Consider the following 19627-nt stretch of genomic DNA (forward strand, 5'->3'; position numbering starts at 1 on the left):
AATGCCATTTATTTAACAATTAAGCTATTGGCATTGTAAATGACAATGCCATTTATTTAACGATTAAGCTATTGGCAATGTAAATGACAATGCTATTTATTTATGATTTAAAAAAAAAAATGTCATGAGCAATGCCAATAGCTCTACCTTTAATAATGCCGAGACCATTGCATTGTAAATGCTTGTTTCATTGAGTAGCTATGAGCTATCAAAAGGCATATCCATAACGGAGACCTGTACGTCTCCTGGGAAAACTGTGGAACACATCCACGCATGGCAAGGGAGTACCCTACGCTTGCCAACCGCTCACCCTAGACAATCAGCTGTGTCAAGACCCGCCCAAATCACATATTTGGCTGTGTCGTGGCTGTCTTGGATAGTCTGAACCAAGGAAGCTCTAAGTTCTTCCACGACCACTGGCAAGATCTCACTGGCTGTGTCCCAGAGGGCGTGCCTATACCCAGCCCAATAAGCAAACTGTACTGGCCGACTTCAATGCAAGGATAGCTTATGATAACATCGAGCACTACCTCCGTAGTCCTGCGCACATCCGTTGGCCGACGCAGCCCTGCCCACCTAATCAAACCGCCGCAACGCAGCAGAATTCACACCGCGGTTAAACAGATAAAGCCTTAATCCTGTTCGAATTTCTGCCCAGGGGGTTCATAGGGAATGAACTGGGGTCACCATTCTTGTGGAAGAACGGACCACCATCTATGTGGAGTAGGATGCTGTGTGAGGAAATTAAGGTCACCAGGAGCTATTGTGTGGCCTCTGGCCACCTGCCTTTACATCAGCAGGCAAAAACAGGGTGTAGACTAAGTGGCCCTTATGGTTTCAATAAGGGCTTTATTGACAGGAAGCAAGGGTCCAGATGAGGCTGGCCCAGGTTGCAAAACTACTGTGACAGAGGTTAAACCCCCCCTTTTAAATATTAATAAATCACCACTATGAGTATGAAGGCCATATAGGCAACAAGGCAGGGTGCATGGTATTTAAAAGTAGGACATGTGAAAATATAATGCTAACATGGCTTTACGGTGACGAGCACACCAAAGCTATGTTCACTATGGCCTAGCTGTCCTATGTAGAAAACCATAGTACAGATTAAAATCCTAACACTGTATCTCTGGATTGGGACTAGCTAGAAAACGAATTAAACAATTATTTTAATAGTTATTGAAAATGTAATTCAAAGGTGAAGTCAGATTTTTAATGAATATTAAGGAAAAGTAACTTTTAGAAAGTTATTTTTTCTCTGCTTGAGTGTCCTGGAGACTTATTTGCATTTGCTCTTCGTCTTCTCCCAGCCAGCGATTAGCTTTTAAATAGTGAAGTGCCTCGAAGGAGAAAATAATAGGCTGATCTCAATGGGCAAAGGTGACTCCTCTGAACTTCTCATAATATGTGGGGGTAGGGGCTGTGGGCATCCTCTTTGGCACGATACAGCATTGGATTGGTAACAAGGGCACTCGGGCAATGCCAGAGGGGCCGGTATCCGAATTTCAGCTGTGGACTGCTTTTTTGGAGCAGCCTGGAGGGCCGATTTGGGATGTTTCTGCTTTGTTCGATGCTGCCAGCAGGCCAGTGGGTTCCTGAGTGGCCTTTCTGGAGGCAGATTGGCGTCCATTACCTCACTTTTATCAACGGCAGAGGTGTCACTCCCTTTCTCTGCTAGCCCGGCCCATTAATATATGCAGATTGAGCGGGGCAGGGTGCCTGAGCAAAAGTGTCCTCACTTGTTTTCAGGTGTGTTTCACCACTTTAAACTAAGCCCTTTATTTTTTTAAAACCTCTGCTCCACCCCATCCCCTTTTTGTTGTGAAAAATTTAGCTGAAGCAGTGTTTTGTGGAAAGGCAATATGCAAATGTGGGCCACTTTTTTAGCGTGCCCGGGACGACTTTTAATCCCAATCCAACCCTGACACCATAGTGTCAGATCCAGCTGGAGTTTTGAATCCTGCTTGACCAGTCTGCTGGGATTTGCATATAACACTAGAGGTGCACTTAAAAGGAAGCAAACAGGATGGTAAGATAACTCTTGTGTACCCACTGCCTGATTGCTGGAAACCCTGCTTTTGTTCTACCAGACTTCTGTCTCTTAGTTTATTGGAGGTACAGTGGCGGCTTCAAATAGGATTTTTGTGTTAGGTATGGGAGGAGATGAGGATAATCATAGTGCACCCCACCCCCACCCCACACATACACACTCACTCACCCATCAGAGCCCACATTTAGTGTGGCTGATGACTTGCACCATCTCAAAAAAAACTATTCAAAGTGGGTAGGGTTGACCTTGGGAATTTTACCCCATTAGTAATGGCATGCCCAGGGGTCACTCCTACTTATGCCATCATGAATGTGGCATCTTCATGCACTCAATTCAGAACACTGCTGGACCGGAAGAAGAACAGAAGAGGACTTGACCTGCTGTCTGTGACAAGAGAGGAGCTCTGAAGGACTAGTCCTGCTACATCTTGTACCCAGGATAAAGACATGGACTCTCGGGGCCCTAAGACAGACTTCTTGCTCAAGCTACAGGGATACAACAAGCTACAAGAGGCCTTTCCTACAGCTGCCCAGCTGATCAATGGCAACTGAACCTGGAATGGATCCTGATGTTGGCCTCTGCATGACAACCAGTGAGTGTCCAAGCGCCTCCCCCAAGGTCTGGGGGGGCATTAGAAGTGTACCTCTGTAGTGGATTATGGTTTAAAGGACTAAGGGACTGATTACGACTTTGGTGGTGGGGCGGCACAACACGGCCTACACCGCCAAAGTCGACCACCAGTCGCCCGCCAAATTAGGAGTTTTCTCCTGGTCTGGCAGGCGGTCCTTTAGCATTCCTACAGCGGCACTGCAATGGGAATGCCAAAGGAAGTTCCTGCATGCCATGAACTATTAAATCTATGCCATATGGGAACTGGGCGTTCATGCACACAGGGGGCACACCTTATGCCCCCCTGCATGCATCACAGTGTACAGGGGCAATAGGGGGCCCTAAAGGGTCCCCTTTGTTTCCCCACTGCCGGGCGTTTCATGGCGGGCTCACCGCCATGAGAAGGCTGGCGTGGGGAAACTCAGAATATGCTTGGCGGTGCCACAGTGACGCCGCCAAGCATACTGCTGCCCCAGACCGTCGCGCCACTGCCAGGGAACCCGGTTCCCAGACAGTTGTGGCAGTCCCAAAATAGTCTGACTCCCGTACTTGTAATAAGGCGGTCGGACCACGACCGCACCTCCACCACAGGTTCGGTGGTCCTAAGGCCATAAGTCAGAAGTTAAAATGTTTCATCAAGACAAATATGGCCAGCCTGAAGTTGCGTCTAGATCCCGGTCTACTGCGACTATCATTGGCACTTTGTGCTTCTTGGTGCTATTCTTACTTAAAACTTTAAAAATGTGTATCTCTGGTTACACTTATTGTATTTTGGCCATTTCGTTGATTACATTGTACTTCTTTTTTCTAATTTGGAATGCAGTTCTTATTGTTTTGCATATTGACTTTATTACTGTTTTGGTACTGCATAAATACTTTAATCTTTGCCCTAAGTTAAGCCTATCTGGTCTGTGGCACAGCTACGAGGGGTTGGTGATGTAGTGACTGAGGGGTCACTCTGTCAAAGGTTTTGAATATTCCTTGAGGTGGGTAGTCACCCACCCCAATTAATAATCTGATTTTTTATAGCGCTTGCATGGGGTCCGATCCACCACTTTTATGTATGGAACAAAAACAACGTAGAGCCGCACAGCACCACCTATTGGCACGCAAGAAAACTGCTATGAAAATCTTTTGGATCCAGCGTGGCACCTGCGGAATATTCTAAAGGTGAGGAATCTACGCTTGGAAGTATCCATCAGGAAAATATGTTTATGCATATAGGTATAAATGCATACAGGTACAAATAGAACAAGATGGCTATTAACATTGGGGACCTTTGTTAAAGCAGCAACATCATTTAGTGTTTGACGTGTATAGTGTTTTAAGAAACTAAGTGTTTTTATGAATCTGTTTTAATTTAGAAGCCGAAATCGAATCTGTCTAATAAGATAAATGAAACATGAGACGTTGTTTGTAACATATTAAATGGAGTAATTTTGGCAGCAACTTTATTAGTTGTCATGCCTATAAAGTTTGCATTTATTTGATAGTGGGAAGAAACAAGAGAGGAAGCTGGAATGTGGCCACAGGGTGAACAGTGAGTGAAACAATCTGCACTTTATCACAGAGGCGGACATCTTTATGTGGACTTGGATATATTAAGTATTGTGCTGTATAAATAAACACTTAGAAGCCAGGGAGTGCAGTGAGCAGAACGCGCCAATGGTTGTGTGAGCACACTCCTTTGTGTCGGGACTGCTGCCAAATAGCCAACAACTTATTCCAAATGAGAATCTGCCACAGAAAAAAGAACAGCGTTGTTTATGCCGCGGAAGCTGATGCAAGTGCTTCGGCTGCAGACTACGACCGCCACAGTCAGCTTTGTGCAGCAATCGCACCAGTAAGTGAAAAATAAATCAAGCGGTATATTTATCAATGTGTTGCGTCTCCCTTACGCCACATTAAAGCAAGATTTATCAAGCCATGCGAGGCCACCTTGCTTAGCCCTGCTTGGCTTGATGCATTTGTAGTTACGGGACACAACGCAAACCTCTGCGTTGCGTTAATCTGCCCCAGGGAGGCGATCCATGGGTGGAGTGTGGGTGTTCCCGCGCATCGATCCCTGAATTTTGGCACATTCCCAGATTTTCCATTACTGGTAGTCCTGGTAATGCGTCAAAATCTTATGCCTCTCCAGGTGAGGCGGAACGAGGAGAAATATCTTTATTTTTGCATTCTGCAGCACACAAAGAAAGAAGAAAATGCCTCCAATGCAAACACCCTTGCACCATGGTGAGAGGGGGCCTGCATTGGCGCTAGGCAGCTATTAGTGCACCAGTGCATGGAAAAGACAGGACTGCGCCGTTAATGTTAAATACGGTGCATTCCTGCCCTTTCACGCAGCGCAGCAAGGTGACTTGATGCGTTGCGCTGCGTACAAATTTGATAAATGTGCCCCCAAATTCTCAGTTATATCGGATGGGCCATTCCTGCAAGTCAGCATTTTACTAGAAATATCATACCATGGTGCATGGTGGGTAGAGACTTGGGAAAAATCAGCAGTGGCCTTTTGAGGAATGAGGGTGTGTGTATTTTTAAGATTGGTCAATACTATCCAAGGGCCAGCTTTAGTAGCAAAGTACTTGCTGGTGGCGGTGTTAAGGCCGCTCTAGGGATCTTCCTTGCGAAGCCACCTCACAAGGCAAGATGTATGAAGCCCTTTTCCCATTCGCAAACGGGCTGACGTTTTCGAACGGGAAAAAAACTTTTGAGATGTACCATCCCAAAAGCCCCTTGCAAAATAGGGAAACGCAAAATTTGCGATTCCCCTTTTTGTAAATGCATTTAAGGAATCGCAAATTGCGATTCCTTAAATGCAATGCAGGAAGCACCCAAGTTGTGCGATTTTCCTTTAAGAAATTACAAATTTCCAGCAACTTCAAGTTTGTGGTAATTAGCTATTTCTTTGAAAAATGCACTTGTTTGCATTTTTTATAGTGCCATGTGGCGGATGTACATGCCCTTAGGGCATGTATGTGCGCCACATGTGGATGCAGACATATTTCAGGGGCGCTACAGGGTGTCCTTTTGACACCCTTGCACCCTTGAAAGTGCATTCGCAATTTGTGAGTACCTAATGGGTACTCACAAATTGCTAATGTCTTCCCATTCATTCTTATGGGCCTCTAGGCCCATAGGAATGAATGGGAAGGTATTCCTTAACCGCATCGCTGCGGGCGATATTTTCCTCCTGTGCTGGGCCCCTATGAAAACGGGCGTGGCCGTGACGGAAACATTCCGTCATCAGCACAGCCCAACCGTGACTGATGACGGAATGGTTCCGTCACCAGCATCGAAGGGGTTAATTGCGAATCGCAATTTGCGATTCACAATTAAGAAATAGTAAGGAATCACAATTATTATTGCGATTCCTACATACATTGCATTTTGGAGTCCTTAATAGCCGATTGGCTAAAAATCGCTATTAAGGACTTGCAAACTACTAGGATTATACATCTGCCCCCAGATTTTAGCATATATAATCAGAAAAGGATAAAAGGCCTTGTTGCTAGGGGATGGGAACCGCCCACATTTTAAATGTCCTTTAACACTGGCCCGGGCTCAAAAGCATTTCTGTAAAGGGTGGCAAATGCTTGGGGCATCACAGTAGTGTGTAAGTCTGCAGGAGTGAGTCGATCCATCTCCAATAAGTTAACCCACCTCCCATCAGAGTTCCCCAGTCGAGACTTGCCCTCTGAAGGGCCCAGATACTGAGAGTGCATCAGAACCCCACTGTCATTAAATTGAGGGCTCCAGACATCAACAGCAGGTCAGGACTTACGGTCATTAAAGCTGAGCCTTAGACACAGATCATAGCATCGCTGTCATTATGATCACACTGGCTGCAGGTCGGGACCCCTTAGCAATAAAACGGAGGGCCCCAGACACAGGCAGCAGATCAGAACTCCCTACAGTTAAAAGGGAGGGCCCCAGACACTGACCAGAAGCCCGGGTTCCACTGTCATTAAAACAACGGGCACCAGACATTGGCAGCAGATAGGGGCTTCACTATCATAAAACCTGTGCTTAATTTGTAGAAAAATAAAATAATTAGTGGCAGTTCTCGTCAGGAGGCCACTATAGGTTGCGCTACCCATTGCCTCTGCCAATGACACCACAAACACAATTACTATCACACTCCTACAAATGTAATAATTCAGACTATTACAGGCACTCCAAGCTATAACAATGACTTGAGCGGCACATATTAGTCATTTTTAATATATATTGAATGAATAACCAATTGTTGTTGACCTCATCTCTAAATTAGATAGACAGCGTCACCATGTGGCAGACTGTCCTAAGTGCTGGTGTTGACAGTTAAGTGCCAGCACATGAAACCACTGACTCAAATTAAGCACTGCATAAAACCAAGGACATCACTTACTGGCAGCAAGCCAGACCCCTTTAGTCAATGAGATAGAGACCCCCAGGCACAGCAGGAGACCAAAACGCCACCATTGGTAAACCAATACAATCCCTGGCTGCACCTCACATCCCACTACCAATAACACTGAAGGGGGACTGGTTAGGGTAACAGGATTCCGGTTAAAGCAGGTTTTGTGATGGCTGGCAGAAACAAAGTGGTGTATGTTTCTGCATTATGCCACAGTGTGTTTGACCTACTGTGTTGCCTGTCCATTTCCTACATTAACCCGTTGGCTGCTTCCGCTTTTTTGCGGCAGTGCGGCCGTTTTAAAAAACAGCCGCGGTCCCGTCTGCCATTGGCCGACGGCAGCACCAGCGAGGTAGTGAGGAGCAGCCAACGGGTTATAGGCGCTTGTATTATTGCACGTCTTCTGTTGCATGTGCTCGTGTGTTATTGTGATGTAAGTAGATTTTATGTAATATGAGTGATTTTTCTGCTGTGTTTGCTTGGGTTATTGTGTAGGTTTACAGCAGTGTGCCAGGGTGCGGTGAGTAGTTTTTCGGTATTGAGTACTTGTGTTAATGTGTGGTGAGCAGATTGCTGCAGGGAGTGTGGTTTTGTTATTGTGTGGCGCTGGGTCTACTGTAGTACCGCAGTTTGTGTGATTATGTGTTGCGTGTGCTTGGATTTAAGGTTCAGACAGAGGTCTTTATTGTCTGTGCTTGTGCTTTGTGACAGCAACAGGCCTTATTCAGTGTGGGTCCTAGAGGTATTGGAGGTGAGCAGATCTTCAACAGTATCTGTGTATGTGGTACTGTGTGCTAAGCAGGTCCTCTGTGTATGTGGTACTGTGTGCTAAGCTGGTCCTCTGTGTTTGTGGTACTGTGTGCTAAGCAGGTCCTCTGTGTGTGTGGTACTGTGTGCTAAGCAGGTCCTCTGTGTATGTGGTACTGTGTGCTAAGCAGGTCCTCTGTGTTTATGGTACTGTGTGCTAAGCAGGTCCTCTGTGTTTATGGTACTGTGTGCTAAGCAGGTCCTCTGTGTTTGTGGTACTGTGTGCTAAGCAGGTCCTCTGTGTTTGTGGTACTGTGTGCTAAGCTGGTCCTCTGTGTTTATGGTACTGTGTGCTAAGCAGGTCCTCTGTGTTTGTGGTACTGTGTGCTGAGCAGGTCCTCTGTGTTTGTGGTACTGTGTGCTAAGCTGGTCCTCTGTGTTTGTGGTACTGTGTGCTAAGCAGGTCCTCTGTGTATGTGGTACTGTGTGCTAAGCAGGTCCTCTGTGTATGTGGTACTGTGTGCTAAGCAGGTCCTCTGTGTTTGTGGTACTGTGTGCTAAGCAGGCCCTCTGTGTTTGTGGTACTGTGTGCTGAGCAGGTCCTCTGTGTTTGTGGTACTGTGTGCTAAGCTGGTCCTCTGTGTTTGTGGTACTGTGTGCTAAGCAGGTCCTCTGTGTATGTGGTACTGTGTGCTAAGCAGGTCCTCTGTGTTTGTGGTACTGTGTGCTAAGCAGGTCCTCTGTGTATGTGGTACTGTGTGCTAAGCAGGTCCTCTGTGTTTGTGGTACTGTGTGCTAAGCAGGTCCTCTGTGTTTGTGGTACTGTGTGCTAAGCTGGTCCTCTGTGTTTATGGTACTGTGTGCTAAGCAGGTCCTCTGTGTTTGTGGTACTGTGTGCTGAGCAGGTCCTCTGTGTTTGTGGTACTGTGTGCTAAGCTGGTCCTCTGTGTTTGTGGTACTGTGTGCTAAGCAGGTCCTCTGTGTATGTGGTACTGTGTGCTTAGCAGGTCCTCTGTGTTTGTGGTACTGTGTGCTAAGCAGGTCCTCTGTGTTTGTGGTACTGTGTGCTAAGCAGGTCCTCTGTGTTTGTGGTACTGTGTGCTAAGCAGGTCCTCTGTGTTTGTGGTACTGTGTGCTAAGCAGGTCCTCTGTGTTTGTGGTACTGTGTGCTGAGCAGGTCCTCTGTGTTTGTGGTACTGTGTGCTAAGCTGGTCCTCTGTGTTTGTGGTACTGTGTGCTAAGCAGGTCCTCTGTGTATGTGGTACTGTGTGCTTAGCAGGTCCTCTGTGTTTGTGGTATTGTGTGCTAAGCAGGTCCTCTGTGTTTGTGGTACTGTGTGCTAAGCAGGTCCTCTGTGTTTGTGGTACTGTGTGCTAAGCAGGTCCTCTGTGTTTGTGGTACTGTGTGCTAAGCAGATCCTCTGTGTTTGTGGTACTGTGTGCTAAGCAGGTCCTCTGTGTATGTGGTACTGTGTGCTGAGCAGATCCTCTGTGTTTGTGGTACTGTGTGCTAAGCAGGTCCTCTGTGTTTGTGGTACTGTGTGCTAAGCAGGTCCTCTGTGTATGTGGTACTGTGTGCTAAGCAGGTCCTCTATGTTTGTGGTACTGTGTGCTAAGCAGGTCCTCTGTGTATGTGGTACTGTGTGCTAAGCAGGTCCTCTGTGTTTGTGGTACTGTGTGCTAAGCAGGTCCTCTGTGTTTGTGGTACTGTGTGCTAAGCTGGTCCTCTGTGTTTGTGGTACTGTGTGCTGAGCAGGTCCTCTGTGTTTGTGGTACTGTGTGCTAAGCTGGTCCTCTGTGTTTGTGGTACTGTGTGCTAAGCAGGTCCTCTGTGTATGTGGTACTGTGTGCTTAGCAGGTCCCCTGTGTTTGTGGTACTGTGTGCTAAGCAGGTCCTCTGTGTTTGTGGTACTGTGTGCTAAGCAGGTCCTCTGTGTTTGTGGTACTGTGTGCTAAGCAGGTCCTCTGTGTTTGTGGTACTGTGTGCTGAGCAGGTCCTCTGTGTTTGTGGTACTGTGTGCTAAGCTGGTCCTCTGTGTTTGTGGTACTGTGTGCTAAGCAGGTCCTCTGTGTATGTGGTACTGTGTGCTAAGCAGGTCCTCTATGTTTGTGGTACTGTGTGCTAAGCAGGTCCTCTGTGTATGTGGTACTGTGTGCTAAGCAGGTCCTCTGTGTTTGTGGTACTGTGTGCTAAGCAGGTCCTCTGTGTTTGTGGTACTGTGTGCTAAGCTGGTCCTCTGTGTTTATGGTACTGTGTGCTAAGCAGGTCCTCTGTGTTTGTGGTACTGTGTGCTAAGCAGGTCCTCTGTGTTTGTGGTACTGTGTGCTGAGCAGGTCCTCTGTGTTTGTGGTACTGTGTGCTAAGCTGGTCCTCTGTGTTTGTGGTACTGTGTGCTAAGCAGGTCCTCTGTGTATGTGGTACTGTGTGCTTAGCAGGTCCTCTGTGTTTGTGGTACTGTGTGCTGAGCAGGTCCTCTGTGTTTGTGGTACTGTGTGCTAAGCAGGTCCTCTGTGTTTGTGGTACTGTGTGCTAAGCAGGTCCTCTGTGTTTGTGGTACTGTGTGCTGAGCAGGTCCTCTGTGTTTGTGGTACTGTGTGCTGAGCAGGTCCTCTGTGTTTGTGGTACTGTGTGCTGAGCAGGTCCTCTGTGTTTGTGGTACTGTGTGCTAAGCTGGTCCTCTGTGTTTGTGGTACTGTGTGCTAAGCAGGTCCTCTGTGTATGTGGTACTGTGTGCTTAGCAGGTCCTCTGTGTTTGTGGTACTGTGTGCTAAGCAGGTCCTCTGTGTTTGTGGTACTGTGTGCTAAGCAGGTCCTCTGTGTTTGTGGTACTGTGTGCTAAGCAGGTCCTCTGTGTTTGTGGTACTGTGTGCTGAGCAGATCCTCTGTGTTTGTGGTACTGTGTGCTAAGCAGGTCCTCTGTGTATGTGGTACTGTGTGCTGAGCAGATCCTCTGTGTTTGTGGTACTGTGTGCTAAGCAGGTCCTCTGTGTTTGTGGTACTGTGTGCTAAGCAGGTCCTCTGTGTTTGTGGTACTGTGTGCTAAGCAGGTCCTCTGTGTTTGTGGTACTGTGTGCTAAGCAGGTCCTCTGTGTTTGTGGTACTGTGTGCTGAGCAGGTCCTCTGTGTTTGTGGTACTGTGTGCTAAGCTGGTCCTCTGTGTTTGTGGTACTGTGTGCTAAGCAGGTCCTCTGTGTATGTGGTACTGTGTGCTAAGCAGGTCCTCTATGTTTGTGGTACTGTGTGCTAAGCAGGTCCTCTGTGTATGTGGTACTGTGTGCTAAGCAGGTCCTCTGTGTTTGTGGTACTGTGTGCTAAGCAGGTCCTCTGTGTTTGTGGTACTGTGTGCTAAGCTGGTCCTCTGTGTTTATGGTACTGTGTGCTACGCAGGTCCTCTGTGTTTGTGGTACTGTGTGCTAAGCAGGTCCTCTGTGTTTGTGGTACTGTGTGCTGAGCAGGTCCTCTGTGTTTGTGGTACTGTGTGCTAAGCTGGTCCTCTGTGTTTGTGGTACTGTGTGCTAAGCAGGTCCTCTGTGTATGTGGTACTGTGTGCTTAGCAGGTCCTCTGTGTTTGTGGTACTGTGTGCTGAGCAGGTCCTCTGTGTTTGTGGTACTGTGTGCTAAGCAGGTCCTCTGTGTTTGTGGTACTGTGTGCTAAGCAGGTCCTCTGTGTTTGTGGTACTGTGTGCTGAGCAGGTCCTCTGTGTTTGTGGTACTGTGTGCTGAGCAGGTCCTCTGTGTTTGTGGTACTGTGTGCTAAGCTGGTCCTCTGTGTTTGTGGTACTGTGTGCTAAGCAGGTCCTCTGTGTATGTGGTACTGTGTGCTTAGCAGGTCCTCTGTGTTTGTGGTACTGTGTGCTAAGCAGGTCCTCTGTGTTTGTGGTACTGTGTGCTAAGCAGGTCCTCTGTGTTTGTGGTACTGTGTGCTAAGCAGGTCCTCTGTGTTTGTGGTACTGTGTGCTAAGCAGATCCTCTGTGTTTGTGGTACTGTGTGCTAAGCAGGTCCTCTGTGTATGTGGTACTGTGTGCTGAGCAGATCCTCTGTGTTTGTGGTACTGTGTGCTAAGCAGGTCCTCTGTGTTTGTGGTACTGTGTGCTGAGCAGGTCTTCTGTGGTGTGCTTGTTCTGCTGAGAGATGAGCAGCCCTTCAGCAGTATCTGCTTCTATTGCTGTGAGGTGACCAGGTCTTCTGTAGTGTGCACTTGTGTGCTGCTGAGAGAAGAGCAGCCCTTCTGCAGTATGCTTGTTTGTGTTATTACAGCATATGGTAAGTAGGAGTTCTGCAGTTCGTGTGTTTGTTTTATTTTGTGGTGAGTAGGTCTTCTGTAGGGTGTGGTTGTGACCAGGTGTAGTGAGTTCAGGCCTTCTGTGCTGTTTGTTTTATTGTAGGGTGTGCAGATCTCTTGCAGTAACTGTATGATGAGGAGATGTGGCCTGACGGCCATAGCTAGCATCCTTGGAACTGGCAAACTAGGTTCGAGTCCTGGCTTTACATCAACATTCTGTGATCCTGGGCAAATTAATGAATCTACTCGTGATCAAAAAACAATTGTCATTTAATCTGGTGATGGTGTACCGTAATCTGGTGTCTTTAGGTGAAGTTCGCTCTATATAAACACTGCAAAAAATAAATAAATACATTGTGGCAAACAGCTATTTTTCAGTGTGTGTGGTGAGCCACCCAAAAAGCTCTAGAGAGTATTTTAGAAGTGACTGGCATAGGCAGTAGAAATGCAGCCACAGTAAGCCCTCTTCAGATTCTCCCCAGCAGTGCTAGAGGGGCAATCCGCTGGAATTCAGTGGTTACAGGCAACCAGGGTACCAAGGTCACATTTAAGTGAATAAACAAAGAATCAAGACAAACTATTGTGTAAGTCACAACAAGAGGCTATGACCTCATTCCCAGATCATACATGGCATTCACCTCTCTGACATCGAGAATAGGCAGAGCAAGAGGACCTCTAGTGGGGTGATGTAAACAAGTCCGCCATCTTGCAGTGTCCAAAGGCTAGAACACAAGAGCATGTCTCAGCAGCGCTAGCAGACCACGACAGAGCTTGCCGGCGGTGGCGCGAACTGCTGAGGGAGGGTTTGCACTGCTGATGTGACTCAGACTTTAAAATGTGTGTGATCACCAGATTGGCACCGCTGTAGTTTTAGAAATGTTGTATGGAATAAAAAACAAGCAGCCTTTGTGGTTGTGCCAATGTTGATGTCTGTCCATATAGGAACCTTCATACTCCAAGTATGGAGACTGCTGGGGAGCAGCAGAGTGCTCTGCATGAACATGGGGTGTTGCTGGGCAATGCAAAAACATGTACATTGAGTGAGAACTTACATCTTTGAATTACACAATTATATTTCATAGATTTATATTTTTAGGTAGAAAGACATGAAGTAATTTGCCCAGGATCAACAATTTTTAGTTAAGTGCCAAGACTGTGATTCAAACCCAGATCCTCAGCTTCATGAGTCAGCAGCTTAACCATGAGACCACACACCTCCTCCACTGCCAGAGAGAGAGAGAGAGAGAGAGAGAGATGAGACACATTACTCCAGAAGTAAATCCAGGTGACTTCACCAGGCAGGAGAGCCGCTTTGTTCCCGCAATGGATCACAGACACCTGGACACCAGCCCAGACCCGGATAGGGTACTTCAAAGGAAGGAATTTGGCCCACACTAGCTTCCAACCAGGCTGCCACTTGCCCTGATCAATGAGAGTCTTAAGAAGGTGTGGTGCAGGAGGTAGAGTGTGACGTCACCCGAAGAACACTCTCCAGATGCCCAGAGGTTCCTGTGGGGGCTGAAAACTTTAATCCATTTGGGAAGACCCCTGAACCAGCTGTGGCAACCTTCTGCCCTTGCAAAGTCCGTTTTAAATACAGGTGTTCAACTTTGAACACAGTAACATACAAACATGCCCAAACTCACATTAGCACAGGTCCTGCATGAAATTCAGAAACCGGGTGTATAATAAATTAATAGTTAACCCCCACACTTAGGGCTTCCGCATGCCATGTTGGAGACCGCCAAGTTTCAACATGGTGTCCTCCAGGACTTCCAGGTAGAATCAGATGTGTTAGTCCAATTGGCTCAATGGGAATAAAACAAGACAACTACCCAGAATGCACTGGGTTCTCAATGTAAACCCCAGGACTGGAACATGATGTCACGCCAACACAGGGTCAAGGGATGACCCTATGCTACAGGCTGGCCTGTGAGCCCATGACTCACCTTCTTGAAGAGCCGGATGACGTCCTCGCTGATCTGGGACAGACGGACGATGACATTGTTCATGAAGATGTCGTTCAGGGTCGCGTGGTCCTTGCTCTCCCGCCGAGTCTGGCTCAGGACCAAGTACCAGCAGTTCACAGGGGAGAGGAGGTGTTGGTCCTTCCTGCAGAGAAAGAGATCGCCATCTTTAATTCACAGAACTGACAGGGCTCTTACCAGGTGTCACTTATTCAAAGAAGAACGAATATTGGGGCATATGTACAAGCCCCTATCGCCACGGGAACATCACTTTTTTTGACGTTCTAGTGGCGATAGGGGCCTTTCCTTATGTACAAGGCAGCGTTAAGCCACATAACTGGCTTAAAGCTGCCTTATACATAATGCCCCCTTTCACACTATGGTTAGTGTGAAAGGGGCGTGCAGTGGGTGTTGTGATGGGTGTTCCATCGCAACACCAATTGCATTTGACGCTGCCCCCTATGTACAAGGGTGGCGTACATAGGAGGCAGCGCCAAATTTAAGACCAGGAAAACCTTGGTCTTAAGGTGGCGAAACGAGGAGAAATGCATTATGTCTCCTCGGTTTTGCTTTTTCCATGTGTAGTGCCTTGTGCAGCACACATGGAAAAAGCTAAATGCCATGGTTTGTTTATGTACAGGAAGGTGTCCCTTCCTATACATAAAGAAACCTTTTAAAAAATGCCATTTTGTAACTTGTATGTGTGCTGCATGAAGCAGCACACATGTAAGTTACAAAATGGCGTTTTAGGATTGGATTTGTGCAGGAAGGGACGCCTTCCTACACATAACCAATCCTCCCCTGCACACAGACACCCTTGCACTCTGGTGCAAGGGTGCCTGCGGTGGCGCTAAGGTGTGAAACTTAGCGGCATCGCAGGCGAAAATGCAAGGCCGCACCACATCCGTGTAAATATGGTTCAGCCTTGCGTTTCCGAAGTGGCGGAGCGTGTCGTTAAGCGCAGGAGGCTAACAACACGCTCCGCCACTTCGTCGTACATATGGCCCTCAGTCTCTTCATCAATCGCAACTTTACTATGGAGACCTGGAGGGACTTTTGATGACTCTATCACTTCCCCATTTAGTATTCCTTCCCTCTCCTTCGTTCCATCCCCTCTAACAACTTTGACTTCCGTTCATCACTCCGTGTGCTTCCTCCTCCTCCATTCTCCCAAACGTTATCATTATTTCTTCTCCTTATACTACTGTCCCCATCTTGACTTCACCACTACATTCCCTACCTGCCTGATAACCTCATCTTGACCTTATCAGCCTGAGTTCCAAAAGCCCTCAGCATATTGGCACTAGGTGATATACTGAGTTCAGTGCTTAATTTGTGAAAGAATAAGGGGCATATTATCAAGAAACGGCGTTAAATTTTCGCCTCTTTAAAGCGGCGATAATGGGCTTGATAATATGCCCTTGTGAATTCCTATAGAAACCCATGTGCTGGTGTGAACATGGGTTTCTATTGGAATTCTCAAGGGTATATTATCATGCACATTATCGCCGCTTTAGCGGCAGTTTCCTGCCGCTAAAGCAGCGATAATTTTAACGCCCTTCCTGATAATATGCCCCTGAGTGTCTGGTTCCAAAGTTTTGTTCTGAAGCCCTATTAATGGCGGCGTGGAAAATCCCAAAACGTCTTCACCTCATACCTCCTTAAGCCACCACCAAACTCTCCCTGCCCCTTCATTACACTCTTTTTCAACTCTTTCCCCCTACTTATGGTTATTTCGTCTTTCTTTTTCTTTGTTTTTCCCGTTCATGTGTTTTCCCCTCTCTTGCTCTGGATGAATGTCTGATTAGGAAAAATAAGTTCTGTTCCCTCAAAAAAAGAGGTGGTGGGCCCCACCAACAATCACTGCTCAAACTAAGCACTTCTGCATATGCATATGCCTGTGGAGGCACAGAGACTAAAATAATATTTACAAACATTCCTGAGTGTGTGGAGAGGCCATGATTCACAAGAGGTGAAGCAGCGAATGGATTATGATGCCACCTGCCTTAAACAATGGTAATAAATAGCATACCACACCAGTACTTAATTTGTAAAAAGAAAGGGCCAGGGCCTTTTTCGGGAGGCCCCTGCAGCTTGCACCACCAATTGCCGCAGCCAGAGCTGCCAGTGACAGTACTAACACAACTACTAACCATCACACCTTACAAGTGTGACAATTCAGACTACCCCAGGCCGCCCAAAGCTATAAGAATGGCATAGTTGGCAGATATTATTCATTTTTAATGTATATTGAAATATTAAACACTGCCTGTTCACCTCAATATTTAAAAGACAGTGCCACCATGAGGTAGACTGTCATTAGAGCCGGTTTTGAGAATAAAGTATAGGTGCTGAGCACCGGAAACCACCAGCTCAAATTAAGCACTGTATCACACTCAGCGGATCGGCACGCATGGGTTTTTCCTTGCTTTCGTTTCACGTGCAGTAGTATGAACAAACGGTCTATAATCCTATTTAGAGCACACAGGTTTAGGTGCATGCCATGAGATAGAATCACAATAATCTACGTTTTATGTGTATGGTCCCCAAACCAATTGAATCCTTCTGTAGAACTGGATCTATAACACAAAAATCATTGTTTTCTCAAGTCAATTACATTGTAGTGTGGTAGTAACAAGAAAAGTAGCCTTTAGACTTCAGTAATAAATGAATGAAAGTGTGTTTATTTGTATACTTGAGGCAAATAACTTATTTCGCCATGTTTATTTTGAGAGACTATTAACCAATTTAAGGCTACTCAAATTATCTACCTTGAAAAGATGATGGGCTGAGTCAGTCCTGCCGCTTTGGGATTTTTAACCAGAAAGTTAAACATACAAACATGATTACTGGGCCACCTCTCCTCCATTCCTTGTGTTATTAAACATTGTTGCACTGCCCCCTCTTTAGGGTGGCAAAGTGCTCAAATGTGGCCAATGGCATTATAGTCTCCAATACAAAGAAAATGTTCCAAAATATAGACTGCATTAAATTACCTCAATGACCAACCACCATGGAGTTATTGCTCCAAGAGTTTGAGGAGGAGAGTTATCATACACCGCAGGTGTCCCTCGACCAGCGCCGGAGACCCCGCTTTTGGTACCCAGTCATCCAAGTATTCTAGATATACAGGGACTGAAGACTATGGAAGTGAAGACACCCCAACCATCAGCACTTTTGTAAAGACGTGTGGTGCAATTGCCAGTCCAAATTGTAAGACTGTGAACTACTAGGCTGGGATTCCACAGCAAACCTCAGGTAACATCTGTTGGGGTTTCTCACTGTGCCTCTCCGTCGGTCATAAAGGTGTTCAGAGTACCTGATCATCCAATCCTTGGCCTCTCTGCAGACCGCACAGAGCTACGGTCACGTGTTCCAGTTGCAATTGTAATTCTGTGCGAATGTATGTGACTTGAGTATACGATTGTAAAATGTTGGCATGGCAAAAGTTTAAAAAAAATTGGAGTTTACAGCTGAGTTGGTGCGTTGTGTGTTTGGGAGTGGTGAGGTGAAACAGATGCGAGGAAATTAATTGTGAATGAAAAGAGGGCGTTGAAGAGGGAGAGATGAGGTGTAAGATATGCAGATGAAGAAGATATGGATGTAAAAAGGGCATACATGTCAAAAATAGAGGGAACATAAAGGGAGTTACTGAGGCACTCTGAAGACCACTACTCCTTCCAGGGGGCTCAGTAATGTTTAATTCACCGTTTCAGAATTGAAACATGTTCAATATTAATTAATTGTGTTACTCATTTATCTTAAACAGCTAACAACCATGACAGAGCCAATAGTTCAGGCTGTTTTTGAGTGTATGTCGGTTGTTGAGTTATATATCTGGATGGAATAAGAGAAACTAAGATAGGAACCAAAGTACAGGCCTTTGCTGTATGGCACACTATGGAAATCCCGAAAATATAGTTTAGATGTTAAGCCACGCCCTTGATCACATGGGCCACGCCCTTTTTGAGAGACACGACCCCCTTACACACACACACTTTTTTTTCATCCCACATAAAGCCCTGGCTACCTCTTAGAAGAAGAAGTTGCTAAATATATGTCAGTGACTACAGTTAATTCACACTCTTCTCTCCCCGGTTTCGGATTTGTTATTCATCTCACATTCCACAACTGTAGAACACTGCGGTCAGGGGGCACACAGAGCGCCAGACACCCCTGGAGGCGCCGAGCTCCTCCCGGCACAGCTGCAACATCTGTTTTTCGGGGAGTGGCGTTTTTTCCGCCATTTTACGAGCACGTGCGGACGGAGGCGGGCAGGCCCGGCCGGGGTCAGGCACCGGGTGCTTGGAGCCCTGCAAGCACAGAGGAAAAAGAGAGCTAAATCCGCTATTTTGCCTGACGTACAATACAGATGGGCGCCCTAAATCTAAATATGTGGTAAGATCACAGGGCGAAGCAATCAAATTCGGAGGCTGGCAGCCTGGCAGGGCCAGAGTTCGATTTGGCTTTCAGCGCCTCGTCAGGGGGGAATAAGAGCTATTTAAATACGAAAACTACTGCACGGATCGCAAAAAGTTGTGGCTTCTTTTTAAAGTTTTCCTCGCGCTTTCGACAATTAACAGCCTGGTGCCTAAATCAGTGCAAGTATGACGTCGTGAACATTCCCACTGCTACCGCACGACGCACCGTACACTGGAAAGCGCTATTTTCATGTCTTTAGCAGTCATTGGGTGTCACCAGCAGGGGTGCCCTCAAACTGACCCCTTATCAAACCTCATAGAAATATCAAGGAGCTTCCCTAACACAGAATGTATAGCACAGAGAGCAGTACTGCAAGCTATAATATGCACAAGTAGAGAGGCACACAAGACCAGTGCAATCTAAATGTTATATCAACAGCGATTAAAAAAACAAGCATTTGCAATGCAATAGGTCTCACATTTACAAGAGTTTGAGCTATTGGCATTGTAAATGGCAATACCTTTTATTTATGTGTTGTTTATAAAACAGATAAATAAAAGGCACTGTCATTTACAAGGCCAATAGCTCAAACTCTCGTAAATGTGAGACCGATTGCATTGCAACGCCTGTGGTACTTGCAGTTTATAAGTTAAAACACTAATAAAACAGTGCGCTATGGACTGTAATCAAAGAGCTGCATTCATACTGCATGGTACAGGTTAGAACGTTAAATTTCCTCCAGTGTTTCATTAGCCTAATGTAGCCAAAAAATGTTTATCTGGGTAGAAATATTTTCTTACCTCTTAGGATTGGTGACACATGATTCCTACACCTTGTAATGTTTTATGAAATCTTTCCTATAGACTGATTTTACACAAGTATGAATCATTTGTTCTGTGTATGAGATATCAAGTGCTACGATACCCTACTGCTGGTCTGAGTAGTGCTATAAAACAAATGGAATGCGTGTGAGAGAGGGGCTATGGAGAGATGAGGGGCACTGGTGAATCATGGTAGTGAGGTAATTAGTGGGGTGGGTGCAGAGGCGCAACTAGAGCCAAATTTCGGGGGGGCTAAGAAAAAAATTCGGGGGCTGAACCTTTAATCAGTAGGCAGAGTGGAGCTTCATGGGCTCTTAGAAGGGGTGAAT

At 46.3% G+C, this 19627-nt stretch overlaps 1 protein-coding gene across 1 annotated transcript in view; it reads right to left on the reverse strand.

Moving 5' to 3' along the window:
* SRGAP3 (SLIT-ROBO Rho GTPase activating protein 3) overlaps positions 1-19627 on the reverse strand; it is a 468362-nt gene that overhangs the window by 139921 nt on the left and 308814 nt on the right. The window contains exon 3 of the mRNA XM_086939226.1: positions 14038-14200. Within this exon, the coding sequence (XP_086795352.1) occupies positions 14038-14200 (163 nt within the window). The remainder of the gene's footprint in view (positions 1-14037; positions 14201-19627) is intronic.

The sequence above is a fragment of the Lissotriton vulgaris genome, chromosome 9, assembly GCF_964263255.1.
Source record: "Lissotriton vulgaris chromosome 9, aLisVul1.2, whole genome shotgun sequence".
NCBI lineage: Eukaryota > Metazoa > Chordata > Amphibia > Caudata > Salamandridae > Lissotriton > Lissotriton vulgaris.